General features: G+C 57.1%; 1 protein-coding gene across 1 annotated transcript in view; it reads left to right on the plus strand.

The window, feature by feature from the left end:
- The window catches only part of SHANK3 (SH3 and multiple ankyrin repeat domains 3), a 200,030-nt gene that overhangs the window by 24,691 nt on the left and 159,604 nt on the right, over positions 1-15,735 (plus strand). Inside the window, exon 2 of the mRNA XM_048301897.1 lies at positions 1,545-1,886. Coding sequence (XP_048157854.1) covers positions 1,545-1,886 — 342 coding nt within the window. The remainder of the gene's footprint in view (positions 1-1,544; positions 1,887-15,735) is intronic.

The following is a 15,735-nucleotide window of genomic DNA, read 5'->3' on the forward strand; positions in this document are numbered from 1 at the left end:
TCCCTTCCCAGATTTCTGCCAGGGAATGGCCCTTCCTGGGGGGATATTCCAGAGGCTCCCTGTGGGAATGTCCCTGTGCATCCCAGGGGTCCCTTCCCAGATTTCTCCCAAGGAATGGCCCTTCCTGGGGGGATATTCCAGAGGCTCCCTGTGGGAATGTCCCTGTGCATCCCGGGGGTCCCTTCCCAGATTTCTCCCGAGGAACGGTCACTTTTTCGGGATGATCCCTGCTGGCGGTTTGTGGGATCCCGTGGGGGTGTCCCTGTGCATCCCAAGGGTCCTTTCCCAGATTTCTCCCAGGGAATGGGCCCTGTTAAAGGGGATTTGTGGGATCCGGGGGTCGCTTCCCAGATTTCTCCCGAGGAATGGTCACTTTTTTGGGATGATCTCTGCTGGCGGTTTGTGGGATCCCATGGGAATGTCCCTGTGCATCCCAGGGGTCGCTTCCCAGATTTCTCCCAAGGAATGGCCCTTCCTGGGGGGATATTCCAGAGGCTCCCTGTGGGAATGTCCCTGTGCATCCCAGGGGTCCCTTCCCAGATTTCTGCCAGGGAATGGCCCTTCCTGGGGGGATATTCCAGCGGCTCCCTGTGGGAATGTCCCTGTGCACCCCGGGGGTCCCTTCCCAGATTTCTGCCAGGGAATGGCCCTTCCTGGGGGGATATTCCAGAGGCTCCCTGTGGGAATGTCCCTGTGCATCCCGGGGGTCCCTTCCCAGATTTCTCCCGAGGAACGGTCACTTTTTCGGGATGATCCCTGCTGGCGGTTTGTGGGATCCCGTGGGGGTGTCCCTGTGCATCCCAAGGGTCCTTTCCCAGATTTCTCCCAGGGAATGGGCCCTGTTAAAGGGGATTTGTGGGATCCGGGGGTCGCTTCCCAGATTTCTCCCGAGGAACGGTCACTTTTTTGGGATGATCTCTGCTGGTGGTTTGTGGGATCCCATGGGAATGTCCCTGTGCATCCCAGGGGTCCCTTCCCAGATTTCTGCCAGGGAATGGCCCTTCCTGGGGGGATATTCCAGAGGCTCCCTGTGGGAATGTCCCTGTGCATCCCGGGGGTCCCTTCCCAGATTTCTCCCGAGGAACGGTCACTTTTTTGGGATAACCCCTGCTGGCGGTTTGTGGGATCCCATGGGAATGTCCCTGTGCATCCCGGGGGTCCCTTCCCAGATTTCTCCCGAGGAACGGTCACTTTTTCGGGATGATCCCTGCTGGCGGTTTGTGGGATCCCATGGGAATGTCCCTGTGCATCCCGGGGGTCCCTTCTCAGATTTCTCCCGAGGAACGGTCACTTTTTCGGGATGATCCCTGCTGGCGGTTTGTGGGATCCCATGGGAATGTTCCTGTGCATCCCGGGGGTCCCTTCCCATCTTTCTCCCAAGGAACGGCCCTTCCCGGGCGCTCTCCCTGCCACCTGTGGCAATTCCAGGGCTCCCTCTCCAGACTCCCCCCGTTCTTCCCGGGATCCCCCAGCCGCGATGCCGCTCCCGGGGCTGCTCCCGGAGCTCTCCCGCCTCGTCCCTGACCCTCGGTGTCCCCCCGCAGGGCCCCGGGCGGGCGCTGAGCGCGGCCCCGGCGCGGTGCGGAGCGGAGCCGGTGCGGGAGCGGGTGCGGGCCGCCCGCCGCGGCGCACGGAGCATGCCCCTGAGCCCCGCGGGCAGCAAGCATGAGAGCCCCGAGTCGCCGCCGCCGGAGCCGGAGCGCCAGCCCCGAGCCGCCGGCAGCAGCGGGGAGCCGAGCCCCGGCCTGCGGGAGGAGCCGCGGCTGGAGCCGGCCCGGGGCCCCGGCGGGCCCCGCTCGCCCAAGCTGGCGGCCCCGGCGCGCATGGAGGAGCCCGCGCCCGGCGCCATCGTGGTGCGCATCGGCATCCCCGACCTGCAGCAGACGGTGAGTGACGAGCGAGGGACCGCGCAGGGGATCGGGGAGGGATTCCCGAGCGGCCGGACCGGGATCGCCGCTCAGCCGAGCCGGGATGCGCACCGGGACCGTGAGCGAGCCGGGATGCGCCCCCCGAGCCGCACCGGGACCGCGACAGCGACAGCGACACACCCGCGCCGGGATGCGCATCCCGGCAGCTCCCGACCCGCTCCCTGATCCGCAGCCAGAGCGGCCCCGATCCGCTCCCAAAGCGGCCCCGATCCGCTCCCTGATCCGCTCCCAAAGCGGCCCCGATCCGCTCCCAAAGCGGCCCCGATCCGCTCCCTGATCCGCTCCCAAAGCGGCCCCGATCCGCTCCCAAAGCGGCCCCGATCCGCTCCCTGATCCGCAGCCGGACCGGTCCCGAGCCGCGCCGGGATGCGCATCCCAACAGCTCCCCACCCGCTCCCTGATCCTCATCCACAGCGGCCCCGAACCGCACCAGGACCGGCCCCGATCCGCTCCCAAACCGGCCCCGACCCGCACCCTGATCCCCCACCCGCATCCTGACCGCTCCCGGCCCCGCTCCCGCAGCACGGGCAAACTTCTCCCCGCCGCGGGCCCGGCAGGACCGGTCCCCATTGCCCCGCTCCTCGGTGTTCCCATCCCGGTGTTCCTATCCCAGTGTTCCCATCCCGGTGGCCCCTCCGGTCCCCGCAGAGCCCGGTGCCAGCGCTGCCATCCCGGGCGGCTCCGGTGCGGCCGCAGCGCGGGGCCGCTGCCCCTCCAGGCGCCCACCGGGAGCGGGCTGGAACCGGGATCGGCTCCGGGACCGGGACTGGGCCGGGAACGGGGGCGGCTCCAGTGCCGGCCTGGAAGAGGGATCGGCTCCGGGACTGGGATTGGGACTGGGAGCAGCAGGACCGGGCTGTGGGGGCCGCAGCGCTGGCGGGGGATGGTCACTCGTGTCCGGGGCGCTGGGTGCTCCGCTGGGCCGGACAGTGGAGGTGTGGTGGACACTGGAATGGGGGTGATGGACACTGGAATGGTGTGGGGGGTGATGGACACTGGAATGGGGGTGATGGACGCTGCCATAGGTGGGATGTGCAGGAGTGACCCCCAGGAGTCCAGGAGTGACCCAGGAGTGACCCAGGAATGACCCAGGAATGACCCAGGAGGGCACAGCCACGCTGAGGGGTCAGCTGGGCGCAGCAGGGTGGCACCACGGGCGGTCATCCTGGGTGCTCCAGGGTCCGGCAGGGCTCAGGGATTGCTGGAGCCAGGAGTCACCTGGAACTGGGGGATTTGTTGGGAACTGGAGCCGGGAATCGCTTGGAATTGGGGGATTTGTAGGGAATTGGAGCCGGAAATCGCTTGGATTTGGGGGATTTGTAGGGAACTGGAGCCTGGAATCCTCAGGAACTGGGAGATTTGCAGGGAGCGAGGCTGGGAATGCTGAGGAGCTGAATTCCTCTGGAGCTCTGGATCCAGCCCTGGATCCTCATCCCATAAATTCCTCTGGAGCTCTGGATCCGGCCCTGGATCCTCATCCCATAAATTCCTCTGGAGCTCTGGATCCAGCCCTGGATCCTCATCCCATAAATTCCTCTGGAGCTCTGGATCCGGCCCTGGATCCTCATCCCATAAATTCCTCTGGAGCTCTGGATCCAGCCCTGGATCCTCATCCCATAAATTCCTCTGGAGCTCTGGATCCGGCCCTGGATCCTCATCCCATAAATTCCTCTGGAGCTCTGGATCCGGCCCTGGATCCTCATCCCATAAATTCCTCTGGAGCTCTGGATCTGTGGCTGTTTTCCCACCAGTTTTTCCATAACAAACTCTGCTTGGAGCTGGGAATTCTTTGGGATCATCAGGGTGCCCAGGCAGTTTTCCAGCCCCGACTCCGACTCCATCCCAGCATTCCCAAGCTCAGGACCCCAGCTGGGAAAAGCTCAGGAGCTTCCAGGCAGGATTTGAGGCCGGGAAGTCGCTGCCTGACTTTTCCGTCTCTTCTGGAATTGTCTCCTTTCCAACTCCTCTCCGCTGGGTTTGCTCATCCTGAATTCTTTGGATTCCCTGGAAGTGCTCGAATTTCCAGGAGCAAATCCCCGCCCAGGTTTTCTGGGAATAAAAGGCCTTTTCCTTCGGCACATCCCGGTTTGTATCACCCGCACCTGATCCAGAGGCAGGGAAGAGGGATTGAACTGCCCACACCTGGAAAATCCCACCTGGAGTGGGAGAGCTGCTCCAGGGAGCTGCAATTCCCAAAACATCTGGAAGCGGTCGCAACACTCGGCATTCCAGAGCTCAGGAAAAGTTTGGATAATGCTGGCAGGTCCCAGAATTCCAGAAAAGTTGGGAAAACGCCCTCAGGTCCGTGCTGGGATTGTTGGGATTGTTTTGTGAGGAGCCAGGAGTCGGGCTTGGAGACCCTGGGGGGATTTTCCAGCTTGGAATTCCATGGGAATAGGAAAGTTTGGCAGGGAATGGGGCTGTGGAATGTGTGGTTGTTCCAGGGAATCCATGGGATGCTCCAGTGATCCCAGGGCTGGATTCCAGGGAATCCATGGGATGCTCCACGGATCCCAGGGCAGGATTCCAGGGAATCCATGGGATGCTCCACGGATCCCAGGGCAGGATTCCAGGGAAACTGTGGGATGCTCCAGTGATCTCAGGGCTGGATTCCAGGGAATCCATGGGATGCTCCAGTGATCTCAGGGCTGGATTCCAGGGAATCCATGGGATGCTCCACGGATCCCAGGGCAGGATTCCAGGGAATCCATGGGATGCTCCAGTGATCCCAGGGCTGGATTCCAGGGAATCCATGGGATGCTCCACGGATCCCAGGGCAGGATTCCAGGGAAACTGTGGGATGCTCCAGTGATCTCAGGGCTGGATTCCAGGGAATCCATGGGATGCTCCAGTGATCCCAGGGCTGGATTCCAGGGAATCCATGGGATGCTCCACGGATCCCAGCACAAGATTCCAGTATATCCCATTCCCAGCATATCCCAATCCCAGTCTGGCTGTTCCAGGGAAACCATGGGATGTTCCACTGGTCCCATTACAAGATTCCAGGGAAGCCGTGGGGTGTTCCACCGATCCCAGTGCAGAATCCCAGGGAAACCATTGGATGCTCCACTGATCCCAGTGCAGGATTCCAGGGAATCCAGCCGCGATCCCAGATCCAGGCCCAGCCTTGTGCCGGTGTTTCCCATGCTGGAGCTTTTCCATAGGGCAGGGAACCGATTTCCTTGGATACCCTGGAGATTCCCAAACCAGCAATTCCTTTGGAATTCGATAACCTGGATCATCCCTCCTCCCTCCCCCTGAGCTAGGAATGTGATCCCGGGAAAAGGAGGATGCACAAAGCCCTGAAGATCCTTTGGATCCTGCTGGAGCTTCCCAGTCCCATCCCGGAGTCACAGATCCTTCGAGAAGAGCCATTCCCGCCTCCGGCTGCTCTGTGGGAAGGGTGGTGGAGACCTGGGATAAAATTATCCCAACCTCCCACGGGGTCCGGGAGCTTGGAGCCGGATTTTAAGGAGACAGGAACATGCCCAAGCTCGGGTCGGTTCCTCTGGAATAATCGCTGGATTCTGCGCCGTTAAATCCCGTTGGAAAACTCATTCCCGAAGTTTTCCGGGAGCACTTTGGGAGCCTCTTCCCTGTTTGGTAGGAAAAGGTGGCAAAGCCAGGGATAATCCCGGGAATGTGCCGGGTTTTCCTCTCTGTCAGCAGCGCCGGGATCCTGGAGGTGCCGGAGCAAACCTTGGGATGCATCCCATGGGAATGGGCTCACCGGGTGTGATCCCAAAGGTTTTCCGTTCGGTTTCCCTCTGGGAAATTCATTCCAAGGAATCCCAGGCTCAGCACATCCCAGAAAAACTGGGATGTGGAGAGATGAGAGGCTCCTGCAGGCTCGGGAAGCTGCCGGCATTCCCAGGGCTGGAGTTTATGGGAACAGCTTGGAAAAATCCGGGATGTGCGGCCAGGGAGGCTTTTTCCTGAGTTTTCCAAAGGTTTTCCTTCCCTGCTTTGTGCTGGCAACTCTTCCTTTTCCCGCTGAAATCGTGGAAAAGCTGGAATGAGGCGGTTCAGATAAAATCCCAGTTGGATTTATCTGGGAGCAGCTCCTGGCCCAGGAATGGGGAGTGTCCAGCTGGAATTCCAGAGGTTTTTCCTGATGTTTTCCAGGATGTGTTGGGATCTCCTGATTTAACCCCTCCCCTGCCCCCTCCTGATCCCTCAATCCTTGGAGTGGGAATTCCCACATTTTCCCCCTTCCGAGGTGGTTTTTAACTGGGAGCATTCCCGGTTTTCCTTGTGCTTTGCCAAGGAGATTCCTTGGTTTCCCGAGGTTTTGTGGGAATGCTGGTTGTGGATTCCTGTGGGATGAGGAAGAGGAGGCTCCCACCCATCCCATGCAGCCGATTCCCGGGAAGGGATGGGAGAACAGGGAAAAGGGAGGAATGGGAGAGGAGATCCCACAGTGGGAATGTGGATTCCATGGGATGGGAGCACCTGGAAAAGGGAGGGATGGGAGAGGAGATCCCACAGTGGGAATGTGGATTCCAAGGGATGGGAGATCCCACAGTGGGAATGTGGATTCCAAGGGGTGGGAGCACCTGGAAAAGGGAGGGATGGGAGAGGAGATCCCACAGTGGGAATGTGGATTCCAAAGGATGGGAGATCCCACAGTGGGAATGTGGATTCCAAGGGATGGGAGAGGAGATCCCACAGTGGGAATGTGGATTCCAAGGGATGGGAGAGGAGATCCCACAGTGGGAATGTGGATTCCAAAGGATGGGAGATCCCACAGTGGGAATGTGGATTCCAAGGGATGGGAAAGGAGATCCCGCAGTGGGAATGTGGATTCCAAGGGGTGGGAGCACCTGGAAAAGGGAAGGATGAGGGATCGCTGCTCTTCCCACCAATTCCCTGCCTCCATCCCAAGGCTTTTCCATTCCCTGTTTTCCCAGCACTTCGATCCCGAAATCCACCAAAATTCCCAAATTCCTCTCTCCCTTCTCCGCTGTCTCAGCCGTGGGAGCCCTGAAAAAAGAAAGGGAAAAGCAGGAGAACTGAATCCCTGCAACGGGAAAATCGGGATGTTGGAAATCGCCCTCGGGAACGGGCCCAACCTGTTCCCAAACCTTTGATCCTCGGCTGCTTTTCCGCTGCGGCAAAAATCCTCGGATGTCGATAATTCCCATGGATTTTTCCCCCCCTTTTAGGGAGGGAATCAAAGCGCTTCCAAATAGGCCGGGAGCTGCTTTTCGCTCGGAGCTTCCCATTGTTTTTCCATGGAAATGCGGCGCCTTTCAGATCCGTCGGATCGCGCTCCGTGAATGGAGCAGCTGCTCCGCTTTTTTTTCCCCTCGTTCCCATTCCCATTTTTCCCGTCCCCATCCCCGCAGGTGCTCCACGGCCGGGAGCTGCTGCCTGCGGATTTTTCCAGGCTTTTTGTGGCTTTTTTTTGGGAGCTGTTTTCCCGTGGCGGGCGTTGGAGCATGTGCAGGGAGGATCCGAACGAAGCCTCCCAAAACCTGCTGTGAATCCAATCACTGATCCCAAAAATCCCCTGGAAGGATTCAGGTGCTCACCCGGCTTTAACCTGAAATCCCGGGATTGCTGAGGTTGGAAAAGAATTCCAAGGTCACCAATCCAAGCTGGGCCTGAACTCCGAGTGCCACATCCCGGAATTCCTTGGAAACCTCCAGGGATGGCCACTCCAAACCTCCCTGGGCAGTTCCAAGGCCTGAGCGCCCTTTCCATGGGGAAATTCCCAAATATCCCCTCTGCCCCTCCCCCGGCGCAGCCCGAGGCCATTCCCTCTTTTCCCGGCCTCATTCCCACAGCAGATCCCGATCCCTGCTGCCTCCGGGCCTCCGGACTTTTCCAGCCCCTTTCCCACCTCCCTCAGGACTTTTCCAGCCCCTTCCCGGCTCCCCCAGGAGTTTTCCAGCCCTTTCCCAGCTCCCTCAGGAATTCTCCAGCCCTTTCCCACCTCCCCCAGGACTTTCCCAGCCCTTTCCCAGCTCCAGCCCCTTCCCGGCTCTCCCAGCGGGAAGAACCCAGAACTTGTGGATCCTCAGTGGGAATCGGGGCAGGAATTCCCTTCATCCCGAGTAGCCGAGAACCCTTCCGAGAGTTTCTTTTCCCATTCCCGCTGTTTAAGGCAATTCCAAGAATTCGAGCCCCCCCCCCCCCCCCCCAACTCCCAAGATTTCGATGGCCACAAAAACCCCTGAATCGAAGGAATTATTGGGAAAAAAATTCCCTTTTTTTTCTGTTCCTGGTGGGTGCTGGAAATATTTGGTCGCTCGCCCATTCCCGATAAATCCAGCAGATGGAATTCCGAGCCGTTATTCCCGATTTTTTTCAGTGCTGAGGAATATTTCCAAATGCTAAATTCGTTTTCTTTAAAGGCCAACTTTTCCTCGCCTCAAATCCCTGGAACCTCCTCTTGATTAAGCACGGAATGTGCTCTTCCCGAGAAAAAAAAGGGTGGAAAATGAGAAGATGGGATTGATGTTTTCCATGAAAATCGCTTCAATGGATGCGTTCGGTTCCGGCAAATCCGCTCGGGAGGGGAAAGAAAAGGGAATTTTGGTGGGAAAATCTTTTCGATTCATTAAATTGCAAACGAATCTCACGGATTGATCCGAGTCGGATTTTCCTTAGGAAAAGAGCCGGGGATGGGGAATGCACAACGGCCTCGGTTCTTTGCGGGCGGATTTTGCTGCCGGCGGATTTCTCCCGGCTAAAATCGGGAATTGCTCGGATTCCGATCGTTCCGCTTTGTTTGATTGCGCTCATGGAGGGCGGCTTTGCCCCCGGGGTGATTCCCGGGATTTGGGCTTGTGCTGGAATATTCCGGGAGCTTCAGCTGCTTGGGATCCTTCGGGATGGGGCGGGGGAATTGTTTAAGGAGTTGTTTGGGATGAATGGGATTTACTTCCATGGAATTGATTGGATTTGCATGGAAAAAGCCACTTAAAGGGGATGGAACTGCAGGTTTCCAATCTTTCCTCTGGATTAGGGGCTGGGAAAGTCAGGATGGGGATGGAAAAGTCGGGATGGGGCTGGAAAAGATTTGGGAATGAGGAGACCCCGCAGCTCCATGGGAAGGACTCAGCTGGAAGTGAGAGGGATGAAGGAAAACTTGGAATAAGGAAGGCGGGAAGGATTTAATGGATACGTTTTCCTCAGGCTGGATTGTCCCAGTGGGAATTTCTCCCATTTTTCCGAGCTTTTTTGGCTCCAGGTGGATCCTGTGGATCCATTCCAGGAGCTGAAGGTTTGGGATCAACACAGGGTGGATTTCGCTGATCCCGGGAATGGAAACGCTTGGAAAACTTCCTGCGCTGTGCCCGTGGGATCTCCTGGATCCTGTGGGATCTTCGGGATGGGCTTTGAGGTCCTTCCCAGCCAAAGCAGCCCGGGCTCCTGGAATTCGGGAATCCTTGCCCACGGAATGCCGGCAGTGCCTCGGGAAGGGCCCGCGAGCCCCCCCGGGCTGGGCAGGGGCTGCCAGGGATCCGTGCAGGGAGAGGCCGGGAAAAGCGGGATCTGGCCCGGGATCGGGGCCGCGGGAGCTTTGCCGGGAGCCGGGCAGGGATCGGGAACGGCCTCGTGGCTCTGCACAGCTCCTGCCCGGAGGCAGCGGGGATCGGGATCTGCTGTGGGAATGAGGCCGGGAAAAGAGGGAACGGCCTCGGGCTGCGCCGGGGGAGGGGCAGGGGCAGATCTGGGAATTTCCCCATGGAAAGGGCGCTCAGGCCTTGGAACTGCCCGGGGAGGTTTGGAGTCGCCATCCCCGGAGGTGTCCGAGGAATTCCTGGAATTCCACTCCGGGCTCTGGGCTGGGATTGGGCCTGGCTTGGACTCGGTGCCCTTGGAATTCTTTCCCAACCTCGCTGATCCCGGAATTCTGGGATTCTCCGAGAGCACCACGGGCGTTCCCAGCCCCTGGAACATCTGGAGCTTCTCCCACTCGTTGTTGGGATGAATTCCGGGATGGCTGCTCCGAGGGCAGCTGAGCTGGAGCTGGATTGGGCTCATTCCTCTCCCCTTTTCCATGGATTTTCCTCCACCGTTCCCTCCTTTTCCTCCCCCACCCCCTGCTATTCCTGGGAAATCCATTTGGAATTCGCTGCCTCACGGATCCCATTCCCAGGCCGAGTTTTCCGTCCTCTGCCGAGCCGGAACGTGCGGGAAGGTTGACAAAACCCCAGGAATTTTTGCTGAGTCTCCTCGGATTTTTTGGGATTTCATGGAATAACTCCCCGTGGGATCTGCTCCGGGATTTGCCATCCCGCTTATTTCAAATTCCGACTTTTTTAGCGGAAAATCCCCCTTAAAATCCCTCAAATTTAATGGAATCTCCCCAGTTTTGGATTTCTTTGCTGTCTGGTTAATCCCAGATCCCATCCCACCCTCCTTCCCAGTTTTTATTGTCCCTATTCCTGGCTTTTCCAGCCTTTGGTGGCACATCCATGCAAATTTTTAATTAATTAAAAGCACCCGAGAAAGGATTCGTTAAATCTCATCCACTCCCACGCTCCAGGAATTCTGGTTTTCCATGGAAAAATTCCTCCAGCTGGGCTGTTAAAGCTCCTTTTTCCGGCGGATCCCGGTTGGAATCAAACATTCCAGAGCCGCTTTTGCCCTGGATCTGTAATTACATCCCGACATTCACGGGTCACCGATTAATTCATTAACGATGGTCGATTAATTAACCAATCAGCAAACCTCAAATCCTCCCCCCCCGCTCCCATCGGGGATCAATGGAAATTCTGGCTTTTTCTTTTTTTTAATCCCGGGTTTTTTTACGGAATGAGGGAAGCCTGGAGCAACGAGCAGGACAAGGAGCGAGAATTGGGAATGATGGAATTTTTGGGAGTGGGAAAAGATTTGTGGGAGGTTTTCGTGGGAATTAGGGAATGGTTTGGGTGGGAAAAGTCCTTAAAGAGCCTCAAATTCCAATGGGGAGCCAGGATGATCCGAGCTCATCCAAGCCCGCCTGGAATTTGATAAGGAAATTCCCTAAAAATTGAAAAATTTGGAATTACCCAAGCCTGCTTCTCTGATTTATTAATAACCAAGAAATTAATCATTTATTAATTAATCATTTATTAATTAATCATTTATTAATTCATACTTCCCACCCAAATCCTCCTTCTCCTTTCCTTCCCGTTAAAACCTCGGCACCTTCCCCTTGGAATTCCGTTGGATCCAAATCCCGATTTTATTTGTGCGTGGAACCAAATCTCATCTTTCACGATTAAGATTTCCCATGGCCAATTCCCATTTTTCCCAGGAAAAACTTTGGAATTTTTACCCACGTTGTTCCTAATCCAGATTTTTAGTGCATGGAATCCTCAAATCCTTGGATTTTTTTTTTCCCTGGAGTTTTCCCGACTTTTTTTTTTTGGTGCTGTCTCATCCTAAATAACCGGATCCTTGTTTTTTGTGGGAAGCAGGAGAGAAAATTCCATAGGAACCCAGAGGAACGTGCGGGGTTTAAAGCCGAGCTCGGCCTTAACGGCAGGAAAATCCCGGTTTTATCCGGATAAAGCACGGATAGGAGGGAATATTCCCCCTCTTATTCCCTTTCTTTCCCAGCTCCGGCTTCAGGATTTTTCCTGGGAATCCGAGCGTGGAGCTGGGATTGCCTGGGAACGACCCCGCTGGGAGCGTCCAACCAATCCCGGCGGGATTGATCCGGAGGGGAGGGGTTGGATAAAGTTATCAACATTCCCGGGATTTCTGTGGCTTTTAATTAAAAGCTCCGGAGCGGCCGCTTCCGGAGGCTCCCGCTGGAGCCATGGGAAACAGGGATACGCCATCCATGGGATTTTGTCCTTTCGGAGCATCTGAGGGGACGCGGAGGGAGGATGAGGAAAAGACGGAGCCGCCGGTGGGAAAAGTTGGGAAGTTTCACTCCGGGATGGAGCGGCCGGTGAGTGCTGGAATTTCCACCGAATTCCCACCGGGAATTCCCACCCGGATTGGAAGGGTGGAGAGGATGGGGAGGGAGGAATGATGTCATTCCAAGAGGTTATTCCATAGGGAAAAGGGATTTTCGGGAATGCCTTCAATGCCGGCTTCGGTGTCGAGCTTAAAGAGCAACGAACGGAGCTGGGATGTTCCGTGGAAAACTGGGAAATTCCATGGAAAACCGGGAAATTCCATGGAAAACCAGGAAACTCGGCAGCTTCTGGGAAAGAATTCCCGGGGAGGTTTAACCGTTGGGTTTTCCTGGGAATGTGTTTGGAATCTTGAATGAGATTGGATCCAAAGAATGGGATTGATGAGAATTCCATGGATTTCTGGAAAGGCTGGGATGGCTCCAGGGGGAAAGGAAGGAGCTTGGAATTCCTGAGGATGAGTTGTGGTTTTTTGGGAAAGTCCTGAGGGAAGGAGGGAGAACATTCCAAGGTTGTCGCTTTGGTGTTAAAAATTTGGGAAGGAATTTTGGGAATAAGGAGATGTGGGGGGGGGAAGCCACTGGATCCAGTGGATCCTGGTGATCCTGAGGGACCGGGAAAAATCCTGGAAAATCAGTGAGAATCCCAGAAAATCCAGAATAAATCCTGGGAAATCCAGAATAAATCCCAGGGAATCCAGAGAAATCCTGGGAAATCCAGAGAAATCCTGGGAAAGGGCCCCGCTGGTGCTGCTTCCCAGGGAAAATTCCAGCCTCGATCCGGTGGATCAGGAGCTGCCCGGGATGGACTGGGATGGCTTTTCCAGGGATTTTAGAGGAATTCCTGGGAGTTTTCCTGGTGTGCTTTGGAATAGGAAAAATGGGAATCCGAGAGGAACCTCGGAGCTCTCCTTTATCCCAGGGAATGATGGAGAGAATCCCACGGGAAGCCCTGAGCAGGATGTGGGGAGCAGATTCCCTGGAAAAGTCTGGGAGGTGGATCCAGGGAATGCCGGATCCCGCAGATCCTGACGCTCCTGGATGGATCGGGAAAAATCCTGGAAAAGTGAGGTCAGGGCCAAGGGAATGATGCTTCCCAAGGGAAAATTCCAGCCTCGATCCGTTGGCTCAGGAGCTGCCAGGGATGGACTGGGATGGCTTTTCCAGGGAATTGTGGTGTTGGAGTTGGAATTCCTGACAGTTTTCCCGGCGTGTTTTGGAATGGCAGACAAAGGGAATCCGAGGGGAACCTTTATCCCGGAAAAGTGGTGGAGCAAATCCCACGGGAAGCCCTGGGCAGGACGGGAGCAGAGGATTCCCTGGAAAAGCCTGGGAATGCCGGATCCTCGGGATGTGGAGGCCGAGGACATCCTGAGGGTGACAATCCCTGGCCAAGCCGGGATCACCAGCATGGAATGGACATTCCAAGCTTTTGGGGACTTTGGGAATATTGGGGTGGCCGGGGCTGTGGGTGCTGCGGAAAGCTCGGAATTCCGGGATTTTCGGATGGATTTTTCCACCGCAAATCACCGGGTGGGATTTAGGGATTGGCTTTTGAGGGATGACTCAACATCCAACGCCCTTCCTGATGGATCAGCCCCCGATTCCCGGGAAATTCCCAAATCCTTTGTTTTCCCGGCTCCAAGAAGGGCCGGAGCTCCAGGTGCTTCCTGGATCCTCCCTCCCGCCCTTATCCCGTTTTTCCTTTTGCTGGAAGCGGCTTCTCCCAGGCCGGAATTGAGCTCCGGGAGCGGCAGGGCTGGAATTTCCCTCAGGAAATGATCTAAGCCCCGAAATTCCCGATGGTTTTCCCAGTTGGCTCCTTAAACTGGTCCCAGTTTGCCTTCGGAGGGTGGGAAACTCCTGCGGATTCCTCCTCTCCTCCAGGATTGCTTTTCCCTGGATTTCTGAAAATCCCAAATCCTTCCTGGGATTGGGGTCAGGAATGATGGGAATGGGGACATCCGGCCTGTGCCAAGGTGGGATTTGGGAGCTCCAGGTGGGAATTCTCATGGATATTCCCAATCCTGCGGCCCCGATCCCTTCTCCCAGGAGAATCCCATGGGATTTTCCACCCTCTGGGATCTTGGGAAGAGCTGAGGACTGGAATGATGGGAATGATGGGAATGATGGGAATGATGGGAATGATGGGAATGGGGACATCCGGCCTGTGCCAAGGTGGGATTTGGGAGCTCCAGGTGGGAATTCTCATGGATATTCCCAATCCTGTGGCCCCGATCCCTTCTCCCAGGAGAATCCCATGGGATTTCCCCCCCTGTGGGAGTGGGAACGCTGCCGGAATGCCTTGAAAGGAGTAACCGGGAAGAAAACCGGGATCCTTGGAGAAATCCAACCAGAATCCTTGGAGGAAAGCTGGGAACGTTCCCTGGGCCTGGATTGCGCCTGGAACTTTGTCCCAGTTTTCGGAGGAGCCGTGCCCGGATCCCTGCCCGGAGCTGTTCCTTAGGGATGGACCCGGATCCGTTGTCCTTTGTCCGGAGCCTCCGGTCACCTTTCCCTTCTTCCCCTTTTTCCTGTTGTTGTTTCCTGGAATTCGGGATCGCCGGAGCCGCACGAGGCGGAGAAGCTCTGGATGTGCTGCCAAATTCCGGAGCAGCCCAAATTCCAGCCCCGATCCCGGATCCGCATCACTCCACCGATGAATTCCCACACCGGGAATCCTGCTTGTCCTTCACCTTTTCCCGGTTTTTTCGGGATTAACGGAGCTCTCCCTGCTTTTGGCACTTCAGTTCTCCGATAGGGAATGTGCTGGAGGGATTTTGGGAATCCAATTTGTAGGATTGGGATCTTCCCCGTTCCCATTCCCGAAGGAATTCTGGTGGATTCCTCCTCTCCATTCCTTTGGCCGCTCCATCCTGGAGGTCGATTTTCCCATTCCTTCCATCCATTGGCTCCCAGATTCCAACGTGATCCCAGGAAATTCACTTCTCCCCCCCTTTCCTGCTGTTTCTTTTCCATTTCCTTTCTCATCCATGAAGAATTCCCAGCTTTTTTCCGGCTCCTCAGGGATTGTTGAATGCCGCTTCTTTAAAGCTGGAATATTGGCTGGATCCCGTCCGGCATCCCGGCATTCCCGACGGTTGAATTCCTCATTTCCCATGGGTTTGACCCTCCCTAAATCCCACCAAATCCCAAATCCCATCCTTCCCTCCCTCTTTCCCGCCATTCCCACGGGGAACGCGGTGAATTCCTGCCGGGTCCCGCTGACTCCCGGTTCCGTGTGTGTTCCCACCGGCTCCCGCTCCCGCTGACTCTGGATCCCGCTCTCGCTGACTCCGGGTTCCGTGTGCGTTCCCACCGGCTCCCGCTCCCGCTGACTCTGGATCCCGCTCCCGCTGACTCCGGGTTCCGTGTGCGTTCCCACCAGCTCCCGCTGACTCCGGCTCCCGCTCCCGCTGGCTCCCGGTTCCGTGTGTGTTTCCACTGGGTTCTGCTCCCGCTGACTCCCGGTTCCGTGTGCGTTCCCACCGGGTTCCGCTGACTCCCGGGTTCCGTGTGCGTTCCCACCGGCTCCCGCTGACTCCGGCTCCCGCTCCCGCTGGCTCCCGGTTCTGTGTGCGTTCCCACCGGGTTCCTCTCCTGCTGACTCCCGGTTCCGTGTGTGTTTCCACTGGGTTCTGCTCCCGCTGGCTCTGGGTTCCGTGTGCGTTCCCATGGGGTTCCGCTGACTCCCGGGTTCCGTGTGCGTTCCCATCGGCTCCCGCTGACTCCGGCTCCCGTGTGCGTTCCCACCGGGTTCCGCTGACTCCGGATCCCGCTCCCGCTGACTCCGGGTTCCGTGTGCGTTCCCACCGGGTTCCGCTGACTCCGGGTTCCGTGTGCGTTCCCACCGGGTTCCGCTGACTCCGGGTTCCGTGTGCGTTCCCACCGGCTCCCGCTGACTCCGGCTCCCGCTCCCGCTGACTCCCGGTTCCGTGTGCGTTC

This window comes from Corvus hawaiiensis, chromosome 4 (assembly GCF_020740725.1).
Source record: "Corvus hawaiiensis isolate bCorHaw1 chromosome 4, bCorHaw1.pri.cur, whole genome shotgun sequence".
Taxonomy (NCBI): Eukaryota; Metazoa; Chordata; class Aves; order Passeriformes; family Corvidae; genus Corvus; species Corvus hawaiiensis.